Below are 17333 nucleotides of genomic sequence, written 5' to 3'. Positions count from 1 at the left end.
TCCTGTCCTCTTGATGCTCATGACTTGCTAAATGCCAGTTCTTGATACCAACCATACGCCTCCTCAATCCTTACTCATGTGTTGCAGAAAAGAATTAAAGGAAGTCATATAAGTTTACCAACTAGTTCTCAAACATCAGCTCAAGTTCCACCTTCTACATAAAGATTTTCTTGATCTCCACAGGTTCTTTTGTATATATGTACATATCTCTTTTTATAAGTTTCTTGAAGTTGGGAACTATTTATTTTTTGTCTTTATATCTAGCACAGTCTGTGGGACATAATAGACACTTAATAAATGTTTATTAGTTAATTGATTTACTTAAACTATAAAATTTAACAATGATTTCCCATTATATGTTTCTTAGCTTGTCATTTAGACTTAACTATACCTACACATTTTTATCTTCTACACAATTTAATTCAATTCAGCAAGTTTTTACGTCTGTGCAAGGTACCATAATAGGGAATATAAATGCCCTGCTGGGCATTTATGTCAGACTTTTATGTCAGACATAATGTCAGACTGGTGTCCTTACTGTTTCCCTATATTCGTGGGGTCCTCATCCCCACTTCTAAGCTCTTGCTCATACATTACAGTATTATGAAGTAGAAAGAGGACCTACAACATTTGACATTTTTGGCTACCCTTTAAGTGAACATAAGTTGCAAGATAACCTGCATTTCTTAAATGTAAGAACTTTACATTTATATTTATTAAATTTAATCTTATGAAGTTTGTCCTAGTATTCTAGTGTCTCGTTCTTTTTTAGATCCTAATTCTGTCATCCAGCATGTTAGCTAGCCACCACTTTCTGTCATATACAAATATTATAAGCAATCCATCTGTGTCTTTATGCTAGTCAGTGATAAAAATGTTAAACACCTGTCCCTTGGGCATGCCACTAAAGACCTCCTTCCAAGTTGCCATCGTATCATCAATGATTATTTTGGAGACCCTACCATTCAGCTAGTAATAAATTCATCTAACCCTTTTGTATGCCCTAGGTCTCTATCTTATCCTGAGGAATAACATAAGAAACTGTATCACATGCCTTGCTAAAATCAAGATAAGTGTTATCTATGGCATTCCCCTAGTGTATCAATTTACTAATCCTGCCAGAAAAGGAAATATGTTAAGTTTGGCATGACCCGTGCTTTACTTCTTTGTTATTACCACTTTCATTCTGAGGTACTCACTACCCCTCCCTTTAATAATACTTTACATAATTTTGCTAGAAATTATAAGTCAGATTTCTAATATGTACTTTTATTCTCTTCCCTTTTTAAAAAATTTGGTGGTGAGTTAGAAAAGTCAATGTTACCTCTCTATAGTCCTATAATACCAAACCCATTCTTCAGGATCTTACTGCTCAGCAATCAGTCCCAACTGGTAGTTGCTCAGGTACTTTGGATTATACTTCATTTGGGCTTAGTAACATGAACTTCTCAAGGAAAGTTAGGTGTTCTTTTGCTACCTCCTTATTTTGGGTTTAACTACATTTTAAGCCATTTTTGTTCTCTCCTTTCTCTTTCAGTAGTTATTCTCCTGGATAGATTTTTTTTTTCAAATCTGAAGTAAAATAGGACTAAAATTATTCTCTTTGTCTTATTTTATCACAGTCCTATATTTCTTTTCTCTAATGTAAAATTGTGTGTGTGTTTTTCTTAGTCTTAACCAAGTCACTTTGCAGTCTTGTTCTAGCCTACCTTTCTAGACTGATTCCATCTTATACCTCTTAATATATTCTATGTTCCAGAAAAACTGGCTTATTTACCTTTATTCAAGCTCAATTTGTATTCTCCTGCACTTCCTTTACTTTTATACACTGCCCCATGCCAGAAACCTATTTCTTTAATATCTCTTTTTGTTCAATTTGTTCCCTTTTCTCTACGACCCAGCTCGAATGCCATCTCTTTCATGAATTTTTCCCAGATTTTCCCTCCCCTTACCCCAACTAAGAGTATTTACTGTGTTTCCTAAATTTTCGTGCTGCTCTGATGATGTGACTATTTTGTGTCATCATTATTTGTACACAACTTATTGCTTGCTAAAGTGTAAGTTCCTTTTGGTCAGAGACTATTATGGTTCATCTCTTTTTCCTTAGCTTCACATACAACACCTTGTGCCATTTAGGTGCTTAACTAGTAAATGTTGATTTGAATTGAATTGAACTGTGCAACTCAGCTGTCTCAGCTGACCACCTTCACTATATTAGAGCTTTGTTCTTTGTTTTGCCATGGTAAACACACTTAGAGATAAATATATTCTCGAAAAAGATAACACATAGGAAAAAAGAAATCTGCTATATTAGAACTTCTTTTATTATTTTCATTTTGTCCAAAGGAGTGTCCTCCTAAAAGTGGGAATAAACATGGTTATAACATAATGATGTTAAATTAAGTGAAATTTTGCTTAGGTTCTGTGACCCAGGGACACTAAATAAGACCCTAGCTGCACATTAATCTTTTCCACTATAGAATGTGACACTAGTTGGTTCTTGACTAATCTATTGAGAGGAAGTTCATTTTTCTCTGATGACTGCCACACTATAAGTCCTACATTTAGTTAATGTATTTGCTAAGCAGTGATACTAATAAATCACATAACTCTCAAATTTTGATGTTGGCCATCTGTTTCTTTAGTCAAGGCTAATATGCATGCTTCCTCAATAGTATAGCATACCTGCAGCTATAAAAGACGGAAGAGTTTTTAAGACCCATAAAATGATTTTTTAAAACTTTTCTCATGATAATATGATCGTAACTATACATATAACAGTCAGATAGTGGATGTTTATTGATGGATTATTTTAATTTGATTCAGGATAATTTAAAGAGACAAGTTGACAGTTCATCAAAACAATTTTTAAAAGCAGTGTAGTCTACTGTAAACAGAATATATAGTTTTTTATTACTAGCTTCAGACATCTGCTAATAATTTCTTAATTTGCCTTAGTTATAATTTCATCCTTCAAAAGTCAAAGGAACCAACAAGGATAAATTCTGTTCTGTATTTGATTCTTACTATCATGAACTGATTAGAGGAAATGATGGGCACATTGGAGGGAAGTGACCATTGCCTCCTAGAGTTTTATAATAAAAATGGAGAGAAAATGTCAGCATGGTTTGACATATAACTTAGTTTTTTTTTGAAAGCAGATTTCAAAGAGTTGAGAGGAAAGATAGGTATGGTCCCAATGAAAAAAAGTGCCACAGGATAAGTCAGCTCAGTAAAGATAGAAGATATTCAAGAATGAAATTCTTTAAACACAAATGGAAACAATTTCAGTGACAAGGAAAAGTCTGTTTGCCTAAAAAGTCTAACCACTATGCACAGATAACTCACTGAGCAAGTTAACATATGCAAACATACACACACACACACAGAAAATTGAAACAACTTCATAAGTACTCGTGAATTTTCTTTTCTGAGATTCTTCTGAGTGCTCTAGCTTGTTAAGATTGTCTTAACTCTGTCATTTCATGTGTTGACTGTGTTTCCCAGGTATGTGTCACCCACAAACTTGATGAGTTTGCCATTTATCACTTTATCCAGGACATCAGTAAAAAAAATATATTCAGAAGGATAGACCTTGGTAGACTTCTGGAGACTTCTTGCCAAGGTGACATTGAATCATTAACAACTACTCTTTGAGTCCAGCTTATCCTACCAGTTCTTCTAATTATATCAGTCCAGTCCTTCTAATTATATTATTGACTAGAAAAGACTCAGGAGCGACATGTAACTGACTTTAAGTAGTTGAAGTGAAGAAAAGGTATTAGATTTGTTCTTTATCTCCAGAAGACAGAAATAAGGTCAGTGGATGGAAGTTTGCAAAGAAGCAAATTTAGACTTGATATTAGGAAAAAGTTTCTAATAATTACAACTGTCCAAAAATTGAATGGGCTTCTTTGAAGGGAACTGAGTTCTCCCTCCCTTGATGTCTTCAGGCAGAGACTGTATTACCACTTGTTGGGTATTTCACAGTGGAGATTCCTCTCTTATATGGATTGGACCAGATGGCCCCTGAGAGAGAGGTCTCTTCCAATCCTATTTTGAAATTTTGTGACTTTTTAAAAGTTTTATCTCCAAAAGACAGCAGCCTCCTAGAGCCTTGAAAGATATTGTTAGATTAAAATTCTGAAAGATGTCAATGCCCTACTCTGGAGACTTAAGGTACTACATTTTGTTGCTTAGCAGCAAATTTATGTGTTAAAGATGTATGTCGATTTCCACCTTAGGAGTGTGCATATAGCTGATATCTGGTTAATATATTTGTAGAATATTCTTCTTTAGGTTTGTGGGCCTTGAAATTGCATACCTAGAACTCTGCCCTAGGGGAACAGTTTCCTAAATCCATTTTCTAGCTAATTTTTAAAGACAGACTCTAGGTGAGTCAGTAATCCTGGAATTAGAGTTTAACAGTATTTCCTATTTTTTGAAAAAGGATCTATTCGTTGCATTTTGCTATTCTTTGTTCATTCCTTTCCTCTTCTGACTATTATTAGAAGGATTAAATTGGCAGGGTGTAGGAAAGGTTTTGAAGTGGGTATAGGAGCATGATGAAGTCCTACAGATGATCTGAGGAGGTGAAAGATTCAGAACTTATTTCATCTTTCAGAGAGATGAGTTTGTAAAGATCATGAAGTCTAGGAAATCAACTGATTTGGAAAAGATGAGGTGAATTCCTACAGAAACCTTCATATTATGGTAGAGTATCAGTGAAGATGCATTTATTTTCTGCCTTTACAATGACCCATCAGAAGGAGGGAATGGGACAGCTAGGTGGTGCAGTGAATAGAGCAGTGGCCCTGGAGTCAGGAGGACTTGAGTTCAAATGCGGCCTCAGACACTTAACACACACACACACACACACACACACACACACACACACACACACATACTAGCCGTGTGACCTTGGGCAAGTCACTTAACCCCAATTGCCCTCCAAAAAGCAAAAAAAAAAAAGGAGGAGGAGGGAATTGCCCAAGGGGCAGCAGGTGCTGAGAAGTGAATTTCAGAATTGATTTCATCTTGCAGAGAGATGAATTTCTGGAGAATATGAAGTCCAGGAAAACATCTGGGTGAGAAGTGAATCTAATGTCCAGTGTAGTGTTGCCCTAGTCAGGCAGTATTATGAGTATTATATTCAGTTCTGGGCAAGGTACCACATTTTGGGAAAGGACATTAACCTGTTGGAGAGCATTTAAAGGAAGGAAACCAGGATGGGGAAGATCATGTTATATGAAAAATGGACTAATGTTTTGCCAAAAAAAAATAGATGATGTAGGGAAGCTTTTGGAAGAGTGATTAGTTCTATACTGCTTGGGAGCAAAATTAATTAATTAATTAATGGGTGGAGGTTGCAAAGAGAAAGGTATAGAAATAAAGTTAATATGAATTAGATAGACCAGGGGTGGGGAACTTGTGGCCTTTGACCTTTCTCAGAGAGAACTGAGCTTTTTCAAAAGGTGATATGTCCCCCTCCCTGGTGATTTTCAAGCAAAGCCAGACTACTTCTGGGTAGGGACTGTTTGATTTTTATCTGGATCACCATCACATTGTAGATGCTTAATAAATGCTTGTTGATTGATCTTGTAGAGGAGTTTCTTAAGTATGAGTTAGACTGAATGGATTCTCATTACATGTTGAAAGTAGAAATTTCAATCTATAATCTACTTATTTATTTATAATTTTTGGATATTTACCAGTTTTTTACAGTAGCCATAAAATATATTTCTTTAGACTATGTCTGAACATTAGCTAACAGTCTCTCCTAATAACCTATGCTACAGTACTACTAAAGATCAAATACTCTTTTGTAAGGAAATAATTGACAACAGTATGAATTATATAGCTCATCATAGTAACATAATGGAAAAAGCACACAATTTGGAGTTAGGGTATCTGGATTTGAGTCCTGTTGCTACCTCTTACCAACTATGGGACCATAAACAAGTCACTACTCCTGAGCTTCAGTTTTCTTCTCTGTAGGGCAAGAGTAATAACATTTATATCACCCATTTCACATAATTTTGTAAGAATAAAATGGGATTGACTGTACAAATCACATTGTAATCTGCAAGGCATTATAAAAATGTAAGCTGCTAATCTTACCAATAATAATTTGGTTATTACTTTCAATAAGGTCATATTCCTTTCCTAGCAAAATCAGCCCGTGAAGGATTTACTGAGTGTCCCTGATATGAAATACCAAATTTGTGAAAAATGCAGGTACTTTTTCATATTCATCAGGGGAGAGTCTTAATTTTAACAATTCTTGAGAACAGAAATGCTATAAAATGACAATTTAACATTGCTGTTAGGCCTTGCTGCTTTCATTTGACTTTTAGATGTGACATACACTATTGTAATATATATTTTATGTGTAAATATATACATGTAAGATATAACATATATCACTGTTATGGTGTAATATATTACTTTCTAAAATTTCAGATCTGTTAAGTTTAATTGGATTCTTATTTGCTTTATGAAAGTATTTGGTTAGCAGGTTTTTCTAATTTTTAAAAATCAAATCAATTTTTAATGATCTTCTATTTTTCTGAAGGCCTCTCTATTTTTGTGAATAGTATCCATATACAGTTGTATCCCTTTTTCAAATTTGACCTCTTTTTCACTTTCACTTTGCTTCTGTCTACTTCAGATCTCTCTAGAGTCAACATAGAGCCTCCCTCTGGTTTTAATCCTTGGTGACCAGTGGCAAATTTCCTTAATGTGATTAACATTTACTCCACTTACCATGTGGAAAAGGCAAATATTTATATTCCTTTGGTTATATTCTTTTGGTTTAGTACCCTCCTAAATCCATCCCTCCTTGTATTCCTTTCTATACCATCTACTCCTTTGTCCAAATATCCTATCGCTTTAATTGGTAAGATCCTAGCCACTTCAGATTTGAAAATGATAACCCAGTGAGTAAAGATTGAGTACTAATTTGGACCATATCTTGTGGGCCTCATACTGGTTTGAATCATGTAGAAATGAAAGGCAGAAGGTATTTTGCAGTATTTGAACAGAACACTGTCTAAATGCCATGCAGGAACAGCTTGGCTCTAAGGTCAGGTTGGTACTAGGTCAGTAATTCATTCCTCAGCCTCTCATATCACTTATATTTTGTGCCAGTTGTCAATATACCTAAAGGAATTTTTTTTCAGTAGTCTGTAAAAAAAAAAAAAAGCATTTGGGTAACACCAAAGGACTATGTAAAATCAGTTTGTATAATTTAGCGTCCTGTCTACTCATAAACCATTTGAACTGGGATTGGTATTAGGTTATTTTTTTTCTTAGCGTACATCCACACCACAGTTTATCATACATTAATATTCTTGAGTACAAGCAGGAAGGTTTTAAATGCACTTGTGGTTTGTTATAAATGACATTTTAATGTTTCTCTTCCCTCCCTTTCATCTGACCACCCAATAAAGATATCTATCAGCTACACAAACAGCCAAGAAAAGTTGGTGGATAGTGGGGTCACTGGGAGCAATTAAGACTACATAAATATGCAATATCGTGTTTGTTTTGCCCATTGGCCAGAACCAGTCTTGAATTTCATTTTGCCCAATGTATTCTCTCAGTGCTCTGCAATCAGTACTGCTGCAAAAACAGCAATTAAACTCACAATGTTTTCTTTTCTTCTTTTTTTTTAAACAGGCATTTGTTACATAATAAATGGGTTGAGGCCTTATGGTTAGTTGCTTATTGGAGCAGCGGTCAGCAGAATACCCTGCAGTTCTTTTAGTTAAAATGGCCTTTAGTTTACTGTCCATTCACATGCATTTATTTTCCTTATCTTCTTTAAAGAAAATATGCAAACACTTGAACATAATCATCAAAGAGGGTTGTACCTGCTTAGTTAACGGTTTTTATTATGCTCAGTTATTACAGTATCTGTTGTATTTCAGTGTTCCGTGAATGTTTGTTTCTTATCAAAGCCGTTAGAGGATAGAAAGTGAATTTAGTAATAGGGGTTTTCTCAGCTACAGAAAAGCACAGATTTCATTTTTCTGAGTACTTTCTTCATACGTTTGGAAGTTTTAATAATCTGCTAGATAGAGATCATCACAGAAATTGTCAAAGACATATATATGATGTTCCTTTGTGAACTCATAATTCATTTAAGTGTGAAGATGAGGAGTTTCCTTTCATGCATGTCTTATTCATGTATATTTTTGTTTAATTTATGTAGTGCCATACCTTGAAATCATAGGTAGAGCTGAAAATGTGGAGCTGAAAGTTAATGGTCATCTAGTCCATTTCATTTCCTTAGAGATAAGGAAGTAGAGTGCCAGACATGTAAAAAGACTTAACCAAGTTCACGGAGCTAGTAAATAACAGAGCCAAGATATAAATCTGGGTCCTCTAAAAATAAATCCAGAAGACTCTATGCTATACCACCACTCTGCTGCTGCCCCTAAAACATTTTTAAAAGCTTTTAAAAACTATTTCCTGGTCATAAATCTGCATTTTTTTCCTGTTGTCTGTATCATTTTTTCCTATTGATTAACCAATTTTTACCTATCTGTAAAACTTTACTATCAGTGATCTTTCCTAAAATTTATAAACTTAAAATCCTAATTTCTCTTTTTACTTCTGTTCTTTACTCTTGACTCTCAATTTTTCTGTTATTTTGTTTCTTGCCTTCTGAATTACCACTTTGAAGCTGTGAAGAATAAAGTGGTATAAAATTAGAAAATTCAGGTATTTTAACAAACCACTATAGTTTTGTTTAGGGAAATGCTGTTCAGAATTCTTAACTTAGCATTCAAGTCTTTCTATAATATGACCCAAATCTATAGACTGTGAACAGAGAGAAGAGGTTTGATAAAGAGTTGTGGAGATAGAAGTACCAGTATTTGACAGCTGATATGGCACGTTCCTTCTCAGTCTCCTTTACTGGATCCTCTTATAGGTCCCTCCCTATAACCATAGGTGTCCCACATGGTTCTGTCTTGGGCCCTTTTGTCTTCTCCCTCTATACTACTTCGCTTGGTGATCTCATCAGCCCCCTTAGATTTAATTACCATATCTGTGTTGACTTTTCTCAGATCTATCTGTCTTACTCTAACCTCTCTACTGACCTTCAGTCACATATCACCAGCTGCCTCTCAGGCATCTTAAATTGGATGCTCACTAAGACAATTTCAAAACAGACCTCCTCATCTTTACCCCTAACTCCCACCTCCTACAACTTACTATTTTTGAGGGCAAAACCATTCTGCCAGCCTCACAACTTAAGTGTCGTTCTTTATTCTCTCTTGACTCTCTCACCCCATTCTATCCAAGCATTAATGAAAATAAAACAATATGTAACACAAAAATCCCCCTTCAGCGCCTATTAAATGTCTCAAAATTATCTGTCACTTTTGAAGAATGAAAAAAAGGTTAAATGAAGCTCCCTATGCTCAACTACAGAAATACTAAAGTGCATATCATCTTCATATATGATGGACAGGAAAATATTGGAGATTATTTTTTGTTAAAAGGTATCATTTTCTTAATAGACTATAATTTAAAATTATTCTATAGTGATTTTACAACTTCTGATAAATATGAATTACATTCTCTGATAAAATTCTGTTACTGACATTTTTTATAATTCCAAATAAAACCCTGTAACTGGAAAAGATTTGAAATTTTTTCTGCTAAAAAATTGAGACGGATTTAAACCAAATGAACATGGGGCCAAAATGTGAGGCCTTTACCCACTGGTCCTAACTTTGCTCTCTGAAACAGTGAGTCTAATCCTTCTACATGACAACCTTTCTAATATTTGAAGAGAGATATTTCTCTACACATTTCTTCTTTTCCAGGATGAGTTTCCTCAGTTCTTTCAAGTATTCTTTATAAGATTTGCCTTGCAGAACCTTCACAATCTTGGTTACCTCTTCTGAAAGTTCTCTAGATAACTTCTAAGAGTTAGAAGATATCTAAGGCCATCTATTTAATTCAGCCTAGACCTGATGGAGCCTTCCCTCTGCAAAAATCCCCTCAAGGTGTCAGTTATTTATATGTCTCCTAAGATTAGTACCCTAAATAATAGTAATATCTAGCATTTACCTAGTGCTTTAAGGTTTGCAAATTATATATGTTACATTATTTGGTCCTCGTAAGCGAGTAAGACAAAATATAATATGCCAAATGTAGTACATTGGTACTATTGGGATTCTCCCAGAGTCTACATTCTGTTCTTCTTTCAGTACAATGTAAGTTTTTACTTCTGGCAGTCATGCTACATCACACCATCAATGGCTCATATTGAATTTGTAATGCCCTAAAACTGCCAAGTATTTATTTATTTTCTTTCTGTTTCTTTTTCCCCCAATCTGTTTTTATTGGAAAGGAAACATATGTAAAATGTGTATCAGAAAGTTAACCAAATATATCCACAAAATTAATTCCTATATCTACCCTCCCTAGCATATGCGATATTTACAGGCTAAGTCTCCAGAATCAGGGAAGCGAGGTGGCATAGTAGATAGAACACAAGCCCTGGAGTCAGGAGAACTTGAGTTCAACTCCTACCTCATACTAGCTGTGTGACCCTGGGCAAATTATTGCCCCATTGCCTCAAAAAAAAAAAAAGACTCTTCTGACTCACCTCACGATGCCCTCTTCTAATATTCCATGCCCCAGCCTCTTTAGGAATGTCGCCTCGCATCTTCTTTGAAGGGGCAGCTAGGTGGCTGTAATATAATGCCAAGGAAAGGCAACTTCCCAAGGTTCAGAATACCAGCATAGGTGCTCTCCAATTTATTCAGTGACCAACCAAGAACAGAGAAGATCAAAACATGACATCATTCCAAATACAGCATTTACTAAATGTGATTAAATAATCTCCAAGGACTACCCCACCCCAGGACCTTCCAATCATTCAATCAATTACAAAGTCTCTGTTCTAAATACTTCTCCACCCCTAGGCTATACCTTCATTTGGTCCACCACAAAACCCCTCTTCTCAAATGGAGATTAGTTTCCAAACATAGGTAAAGTACCTTCATTTGTCAATCACAGAGCACAATAAGGTCAAAAGTTCCCCACCCCTGGATCACAATTGAATCTACCCCAGAGTTACATCAAGTTTAAACACAGCACTTAATACCCAAATGGAGGTCTTTTCTTCATCTTGACAGGAGGCAAGTTCTCAGCAATCTTAGTTCCTGGGGAGACAAGGCTTAGCAAGGCCATAAGATACATTGCCAATCCCTTCATGAATTTATCCTCTGTCTGTAGAACAGTCCTAGAACCCCTGAACACATTAGCAAAGCCCTCTCCCAGGATTTCTGTAAACATACAACAAGAAAATCCTTCTTCAGGGCTTCTGAACCAACAGAAAGGCTCCCAGACCCCTGCAACAACAGCACTGTCCGTCACCAGTGGACAGTATTCACTCTGTCTGCAGGACAGTCTCCAGACCACTGCAACAACAGCACTGTCCTTCACCAGTGGACAGTATTCATTCTGTCTGCAGGACAGTCTCCAGACCCCTACAACAACAGCACTGTCCTTCACCAGTGGACAGTATTCATTCTGTCTGCAGGACAGTCTCCAGACCCCTGCAACAACAGCACTGTCCTTCACCAGTGGACAGTATTCACTCTGTCTGCAGGACAGTCTCCAGACCCCTGCAACAACAGCACTGTCCTTCACCAGTGGACAGTATTCATTCTGTCTGCAGGACAGTCTCCAGACCCCTGCAACAACAGCACTGTCCCTCACCAGTGGACAGTATTCACTCTCTGTCTGCAGGACAGTCTCAGGGCTTCTTAGCGAACAGCCAGGTTCCAGGACTTCTTCAACAAAAGGACTGTCTTTCACCAGTGGACAAATCTGGCAAAATAACATCAAAACAGACAGACAAAGTACCAGCAAAACAGCCATGTCTCCTCAGTCCTTGGCAGCTCAGGGGGCAGGTCTCAAAAGTCCAGGGCAATTCAAAGCGGCCACCAGCAATTCTCTTAGTCTCTCTCTCTCTCCACGAGGTGCTGTTTCCAAAAAGGTCTTCCGCCTCTCTCTTATCTCTCCAAATCTACGTCACCAGCTCCTCCCAGTTCAGGACTTTCTTTTCACATCAACAAGTCCATCCCACAGGTGGGATTAACAAGCTCTGGGTTTTAACACAATCAATTTGAAAATCAAGCCAATACAGGGGAATCTTTAATTGCCATTACTATCACAGTGGCACAGTGTCCAGCACCAGGCCTGGAGTTAGATAGACCCAAATTGAAATCTAGCCTCAAACACTTAATAGCTGCATGACCCTGGACAAGTCACTTAACCTCTGTTTGCCTCAGTTTCCTCATCTGTAAAATGAAAATAATACCAACTACCTATCAAGGTTGTTGTGAGGATCAAATCACATAGAACTATAAAGTACTTAGCATAGTACCTGGCACATAGTAAGCACTATATGAATATTAGCTATCATTATCATCATTGTTATTATTGTTATTGTTGTTATTATTATAATTATTATTGTTATTTTTTTAAGCAATCGGGGTTAAGTAACTTGCTCAAGGTTACACGGCCAGTTATTTCTGGGTGTGGTGCTAAGTATCTGCGCCCGGATTTGATCCCCAGGTCATCCCAACACTGGAGCCGGTGCTCTTACTCGCTGAGCCACCTGGCCACCCCAGTTGTTATTATTATTGAAGGGGGTTTGGTAGAATCACAGTTTCAGAATTGGAGGAGAGAGTAATGGCTGTCTAGTAAAGTTCAACGCATGCTTGAATCAGTGTCCCCTTTGTAGTATAACCAAAAAGTAATCACTCAGCACTTGGCTGAAAACATCTAGTGAGAGGAAACCTATTATATCCTAATACAACTCATTCCACTTTGGTTGTTGTTCAGTCATTTTTCTATCATGTCTGACCCTCCATGACCCTATTTTTAGTTTTCTTGGCAAAGGATAGTAGAGTGGTTTGCCATTTCCTTCTCTAGCTCATTTTATAGATAAGGAACTGAGACAAACACTGTTAAGTGACTTGGCCAGGGGTCACACAGCTAGTAAGTTTCTGGGGCCAGATTTGAACTCAGGAAGATGAGTCTTTCTGTCTTCTGGCCCAGCACTATATCCACTGAGCCAATTGGCTGCCACTTTCCACTTTTAATAGCTTTAAATACAGTAAAGTTTTTGTTTATTAGGCCTAATTTTGTCTGTTTTCAGTGTCTACTTCAGCTTCTTGTTCTGTCTTTTGGGACTAAGCAGAGCAAGTCTATTTACTATTCTTCCTAATAGGATGCTTTAGTTATCCTATCCTGCTTAAGTCTTCATTTAAATCTAGACATTCCCCCGTTCCTTTAGTCAATATTCATATGGCAAAAACTCAAAACATTTTGCCATTCTTGATACTCTACAACTTAACAATGTTCTTCCTAAAATGTGGCATCTGAAAGTGAAGACAAAACTCTGTGTAGTTTAACCATAGCATAATACAGCAGAACTATCATATCCTTATTCCTGGATGCCATTCTTCTCTTGATTCATTCCATCACGTCATAAATTTGAGTATACTTGTATTACACTAAAATCCCCGGAATTTTTTTTTTAATGAATAATTATCTAGCTATACTTTTTATACTACCTGGTACTAAAGAAGTTGTACTTTAAAGTGTTCTAGACAGTAAAGATCTTTTTATATCTTGACTGTTGTCTGATTACAGGGGTTTTAACCCCAAGGAGTGATGTGCTTAGATAGATGAGGGGAAAATACATTTTCATTTCCACTACCCTGTAACAGAAATTTATCATTTTCTTCAGTTATAAGTTTGTTTTTTGAAAAAAAGCACGTTCTGAGGAATCCATGATATTCACCAGACTGCCAAAGGGGTTGGTCCATCACACACACACACACACACACACACACACACACACACACACACACACACAGAATCCTTGATCCAGTTTGTTAACTGGAAGTCCTTATTGTGCATTATTTTGTCAAGATCATTTTGAGGTCTCCTTGTTGGTCTCCCTCTTATTCTCTCCTAGAGGTAATCTATTTTTCAAACTGGTGTCAAGGTAATTTTTTTGATCAATAAACTTAATCAATAATAATCAATAAACTTAATCAATAAACTCTAGTGGCTCACTATGACCTTTTAAAATAAAATATAAACTCCTCTGTTTTATCTTTTGAAGCTCTTCACAATCTTTGCCCCAAATTATGTTTTCTGTTTTATTATATATTACTTCCCCTCTCAAAGGGTAGCTAGGTGGGGGCTGGAATTGAAGTCAGGAAGACTCATCTTCCTGAGTTCAAATCTTGCCTGAAACTCTAGCTGTGTGACCCTGGGCAAGTCACTTGAGCTTTTTTGCCTCATTTTCCTTATATGTAAAATGAACTGGAGAAAGAAATGGCAATCTACTCCAGTATCTCTGCCAAGAAAACCTCAAATGGGATCACGAAGAGTCAGACACAACTGAAAAATGACTTGTTTCTGTCCTTCATACATAATAGTCCATTTCCCAGTCTCTCTGCCTTTTCACTGGCCACTGTCCTGGCCTAGAATATTCTCCTTTGGTGGGTGGCTAGGTGGCACAGTAAATACAGCACTGGCCCTGGAGTCAGGAGGACCTGAGTTCAAATCCAGTCTCTGACACTTAACACTTACTAACCATGTGACCTTGGGCAAGTCACTTAACCCCAATTGCCCTGCCCTTCCCCCTCCAAAAAAAAAAAAAGAGAATATTCTCCTTTCTCACTTCAGCCTTCTAAAATCCTTTCCCCTTCAAAATGCAATTTCACTGGCACCTGTGACATAAAGTCTTTCCTGATACCGACCTCCCCACTCTAGCTTCTCTTATTCTTTTTTCTATGTATTCAGTATATACCCATATATAGACTTGTCATCCCTGTTAGAATGGCATATCCTTGAGAACAGAGATTGCTCCATTCATCACATTTGTAATTCCAGCATCTCACACAGTTTCTGGCATATAGGCTTGTAATATTTATTAATTAATTTGTTTGATATGCAAGTTTGACAAGCATGTTGTCCATGATTTTATCCAAGTCACTAACGAAGAGCACAGGGCCAAGAACACACATCGCTGAGAGACAACACTGGAAGTTTTCCTATTTGACATAAAAATTTTGATGATTATTTTTCAGGTCTATCTATTTTTCTTAGCCACTTTTTCCTGTGTAGAAAGGGAAGGCAGGTGGCTTCAAATCATGCTCTAACCCCTAGCTGAACACCACTGGTCATGTGCCGTACCAGCTATGCAGTAAGCCTGATTTGGAAGGGTAGAGGGAGGGGATGGTTAGAGAGGGGTGTCACTCTCCAATTTTTCCAAGGAAATGAAAATTGAGGGGTCCAGAACAGACTGGTTCTTCTTATGATACAAATTAGTTAACTCTTCCCCCTTGAAAGTTATCCATTAGTTTTTTTTTACTGTATTAGAGGGGCACAGAACTCCCAGGTCTTTTCAATATGAACTGCTGCTTCATTTTATTTAACAAACAGAAGTATTTCTGTATCAACTTGGTATATAAAAAGATATGAAAATTAAGACTGGCCTCTTCTTTCATTTCCTTATTTGGTCAATGAACTCTTATGAAGCTAGCAAATTCTTTACCTTCGATGCTACCAGTTTTCTGTATGCAACAAAAAAGATGTCAATTATTTGTCATCATGTAGCACAACTTAGGCATTTTAAAAGTAACTCATTCATTTCTGCTAATATGCCATAGCAAATACAGAGTCTTTTCGTGTGTGTGTGTGTGTGTGTGTGTGTGTGTGTAAAATACAAATTGTAATTGTTGAAGTAAAGACCTACAAAGATCTCACCTGCCTGAGTGCTTCTTTTATAACTCTAAACTTCACATCTCATAATTGTATGTGAACATTTAAACTAAGTGCTTTCCCTCATGTTTATTTTTAATTTTTTCTAGTATTGGAGAAAATGAAACTGAATTTTGCTGTCAGTATAATGGAATGTCAAGTCATGTCACTTGTTAAAAAAAAAAGCTACTTTAGAAGATACTTAGAGAATGAAGACTTGGATGGAAAAGAAAACTTCATCTCTGAGCTACATTGGTCTCTGAAATGCCAGGGGCTTGAGCATAGTTTCCTGGGAAACCATTGCTTCAAGTGTTCCAGAAGATTTTGTTTTGAAACACTCTTTATATTTATTTTCAACTGTACACATTGTTAATATGAGAGATAAGTTTCACTGTTTATAACTTGTTGTTAATTTTCAAAGGAATTATGTATCCGATGTAGAACTTTTTATTCTTAAGCGCCTGGGATGGTCCACTATCACCTTCACTTCTTTAAGGCCTTATAAATAATGATATGGGTTGATTATGCTTGGTTTTTGTTTGATTGGAGGTTGAGTTGGAGATTGGGGTGAGAATCTTTAAAGGAAAGGGTAAATTTTTCTTTTTTTTTGCACCTATAATTAGTATTTTACAATTTATGAATGACTCTTTCCCAGGTCAGGAAATGTTTTCATTTGGAAAAGACAATCATTTCCTCCTACTTATAAAGAAATATTTTGAAAATATAGATCATTGCTCAGATAAGTTGTAAGTATGTAAAGTAGAAGAGAAATAAATAATTTAACTGACTAACCAAACAGCAATATTGTAGTAGTTTTCAGTATCGAGCTTGAAATATTTTTATGTATAAATATAAGCATATACTCTGTGATTTCAATAAACTTTTTTTTGACAAACTTTGCATCTATAAGCTTTTTCAGTTATTTTGTTTTGATACTTGTGAAGTGGAATCATGTTTACTCATAGATTTAAGTTTAATCGTGCCTTTCATGTTTAATGTTACATGCAGTATGATATATGTGGTCAAAAGAATCCAGTGGCTCTGGGTTCAGATTCTTGTTCTTGACACTTAATTGCCATAGAAAGTCAGTCAGTTGACTTTTCTGAACCTAAATTTTCTATAAAATGAGGTCATTAATATACCATCTAATTTATAAGGTTATGGGGAAGGGGAAAAGGAGAGAGACTTTGTGAACATAAAAGTTACTTAAATGTGTTTAATTCACAATTTTCCAGCCAGTTCTTGGGCCTCATAGAGATAAAATAAACTCGTATACATAAGTTCAAATTTCTAAATATGATACCCCTTATGTGATCATTTAGCGTATCTTTAAAGGGAAAAAATAACACCTCATATATTTGATGCTTGATAAATATTAATTAAAAGCAACCTTCTGAAAAGAATGGATGACAGAGAATGTCAGATTAACAGTGGTTTAATGATAGAATACCTGTGATTCACAGTTTCAGTCCTATTAAGATCTTTTAGAGGCTGTCTGATCCAGCCATTTTCATTTTATT

General features: G+C 36.2%; 1 protein-coding gene across 4 annotated transcripts in view; it reads left to right on the top strand.

Annotated features, from left to right (window-relative positions):
* PIK3C3 (phosphatidylinositol 3-kinase catalytic subunit type 3) overlaps positions 1–16708 on the top strand; it is a 188709-nt gene extending 172001 nt beyond the window's left edge. For all 4 annotated transcript variants that reach the window (XM_069075552.1, XM_069075536.1, XM_069075528.1 and 1 more), the window contains one exon: positions 15924–16708. In XM_069075552.1, the coding sequence (XP_068931653.1) occupies positions 15924–15938 (15 nt within the window). In that variant the 3' untranslated portion in view covers positions 15939–16708. The remainder of the gene's footprint in view (positions 1–15923) is intronic.
* Positions 16709–17333: the final 625 nt, after the last annotated feature.

The sequence above is a fragment of the Petaurus breviceps genome, unplaced genomic scaffold (assembly GCF_028583685.1).
Source record: "Petaurus breviceps papuanus isolate PSGF00001 unplaced genomic scaffold, PetGlider_PUasm1.0 151, whole genome shotgun sequence".
Lineage (NCBI taxonomy): Eukaryota > Metazoa > Chordata > Mammalia > Diprotodontia > Petauridae > Petaurus > Petaurus breviceps.
The sequence above is the reverse complement of the archived record's forward strand: the minus strand, read 5'-3'. Positions and strand labels throughout refer to the sequence as shown.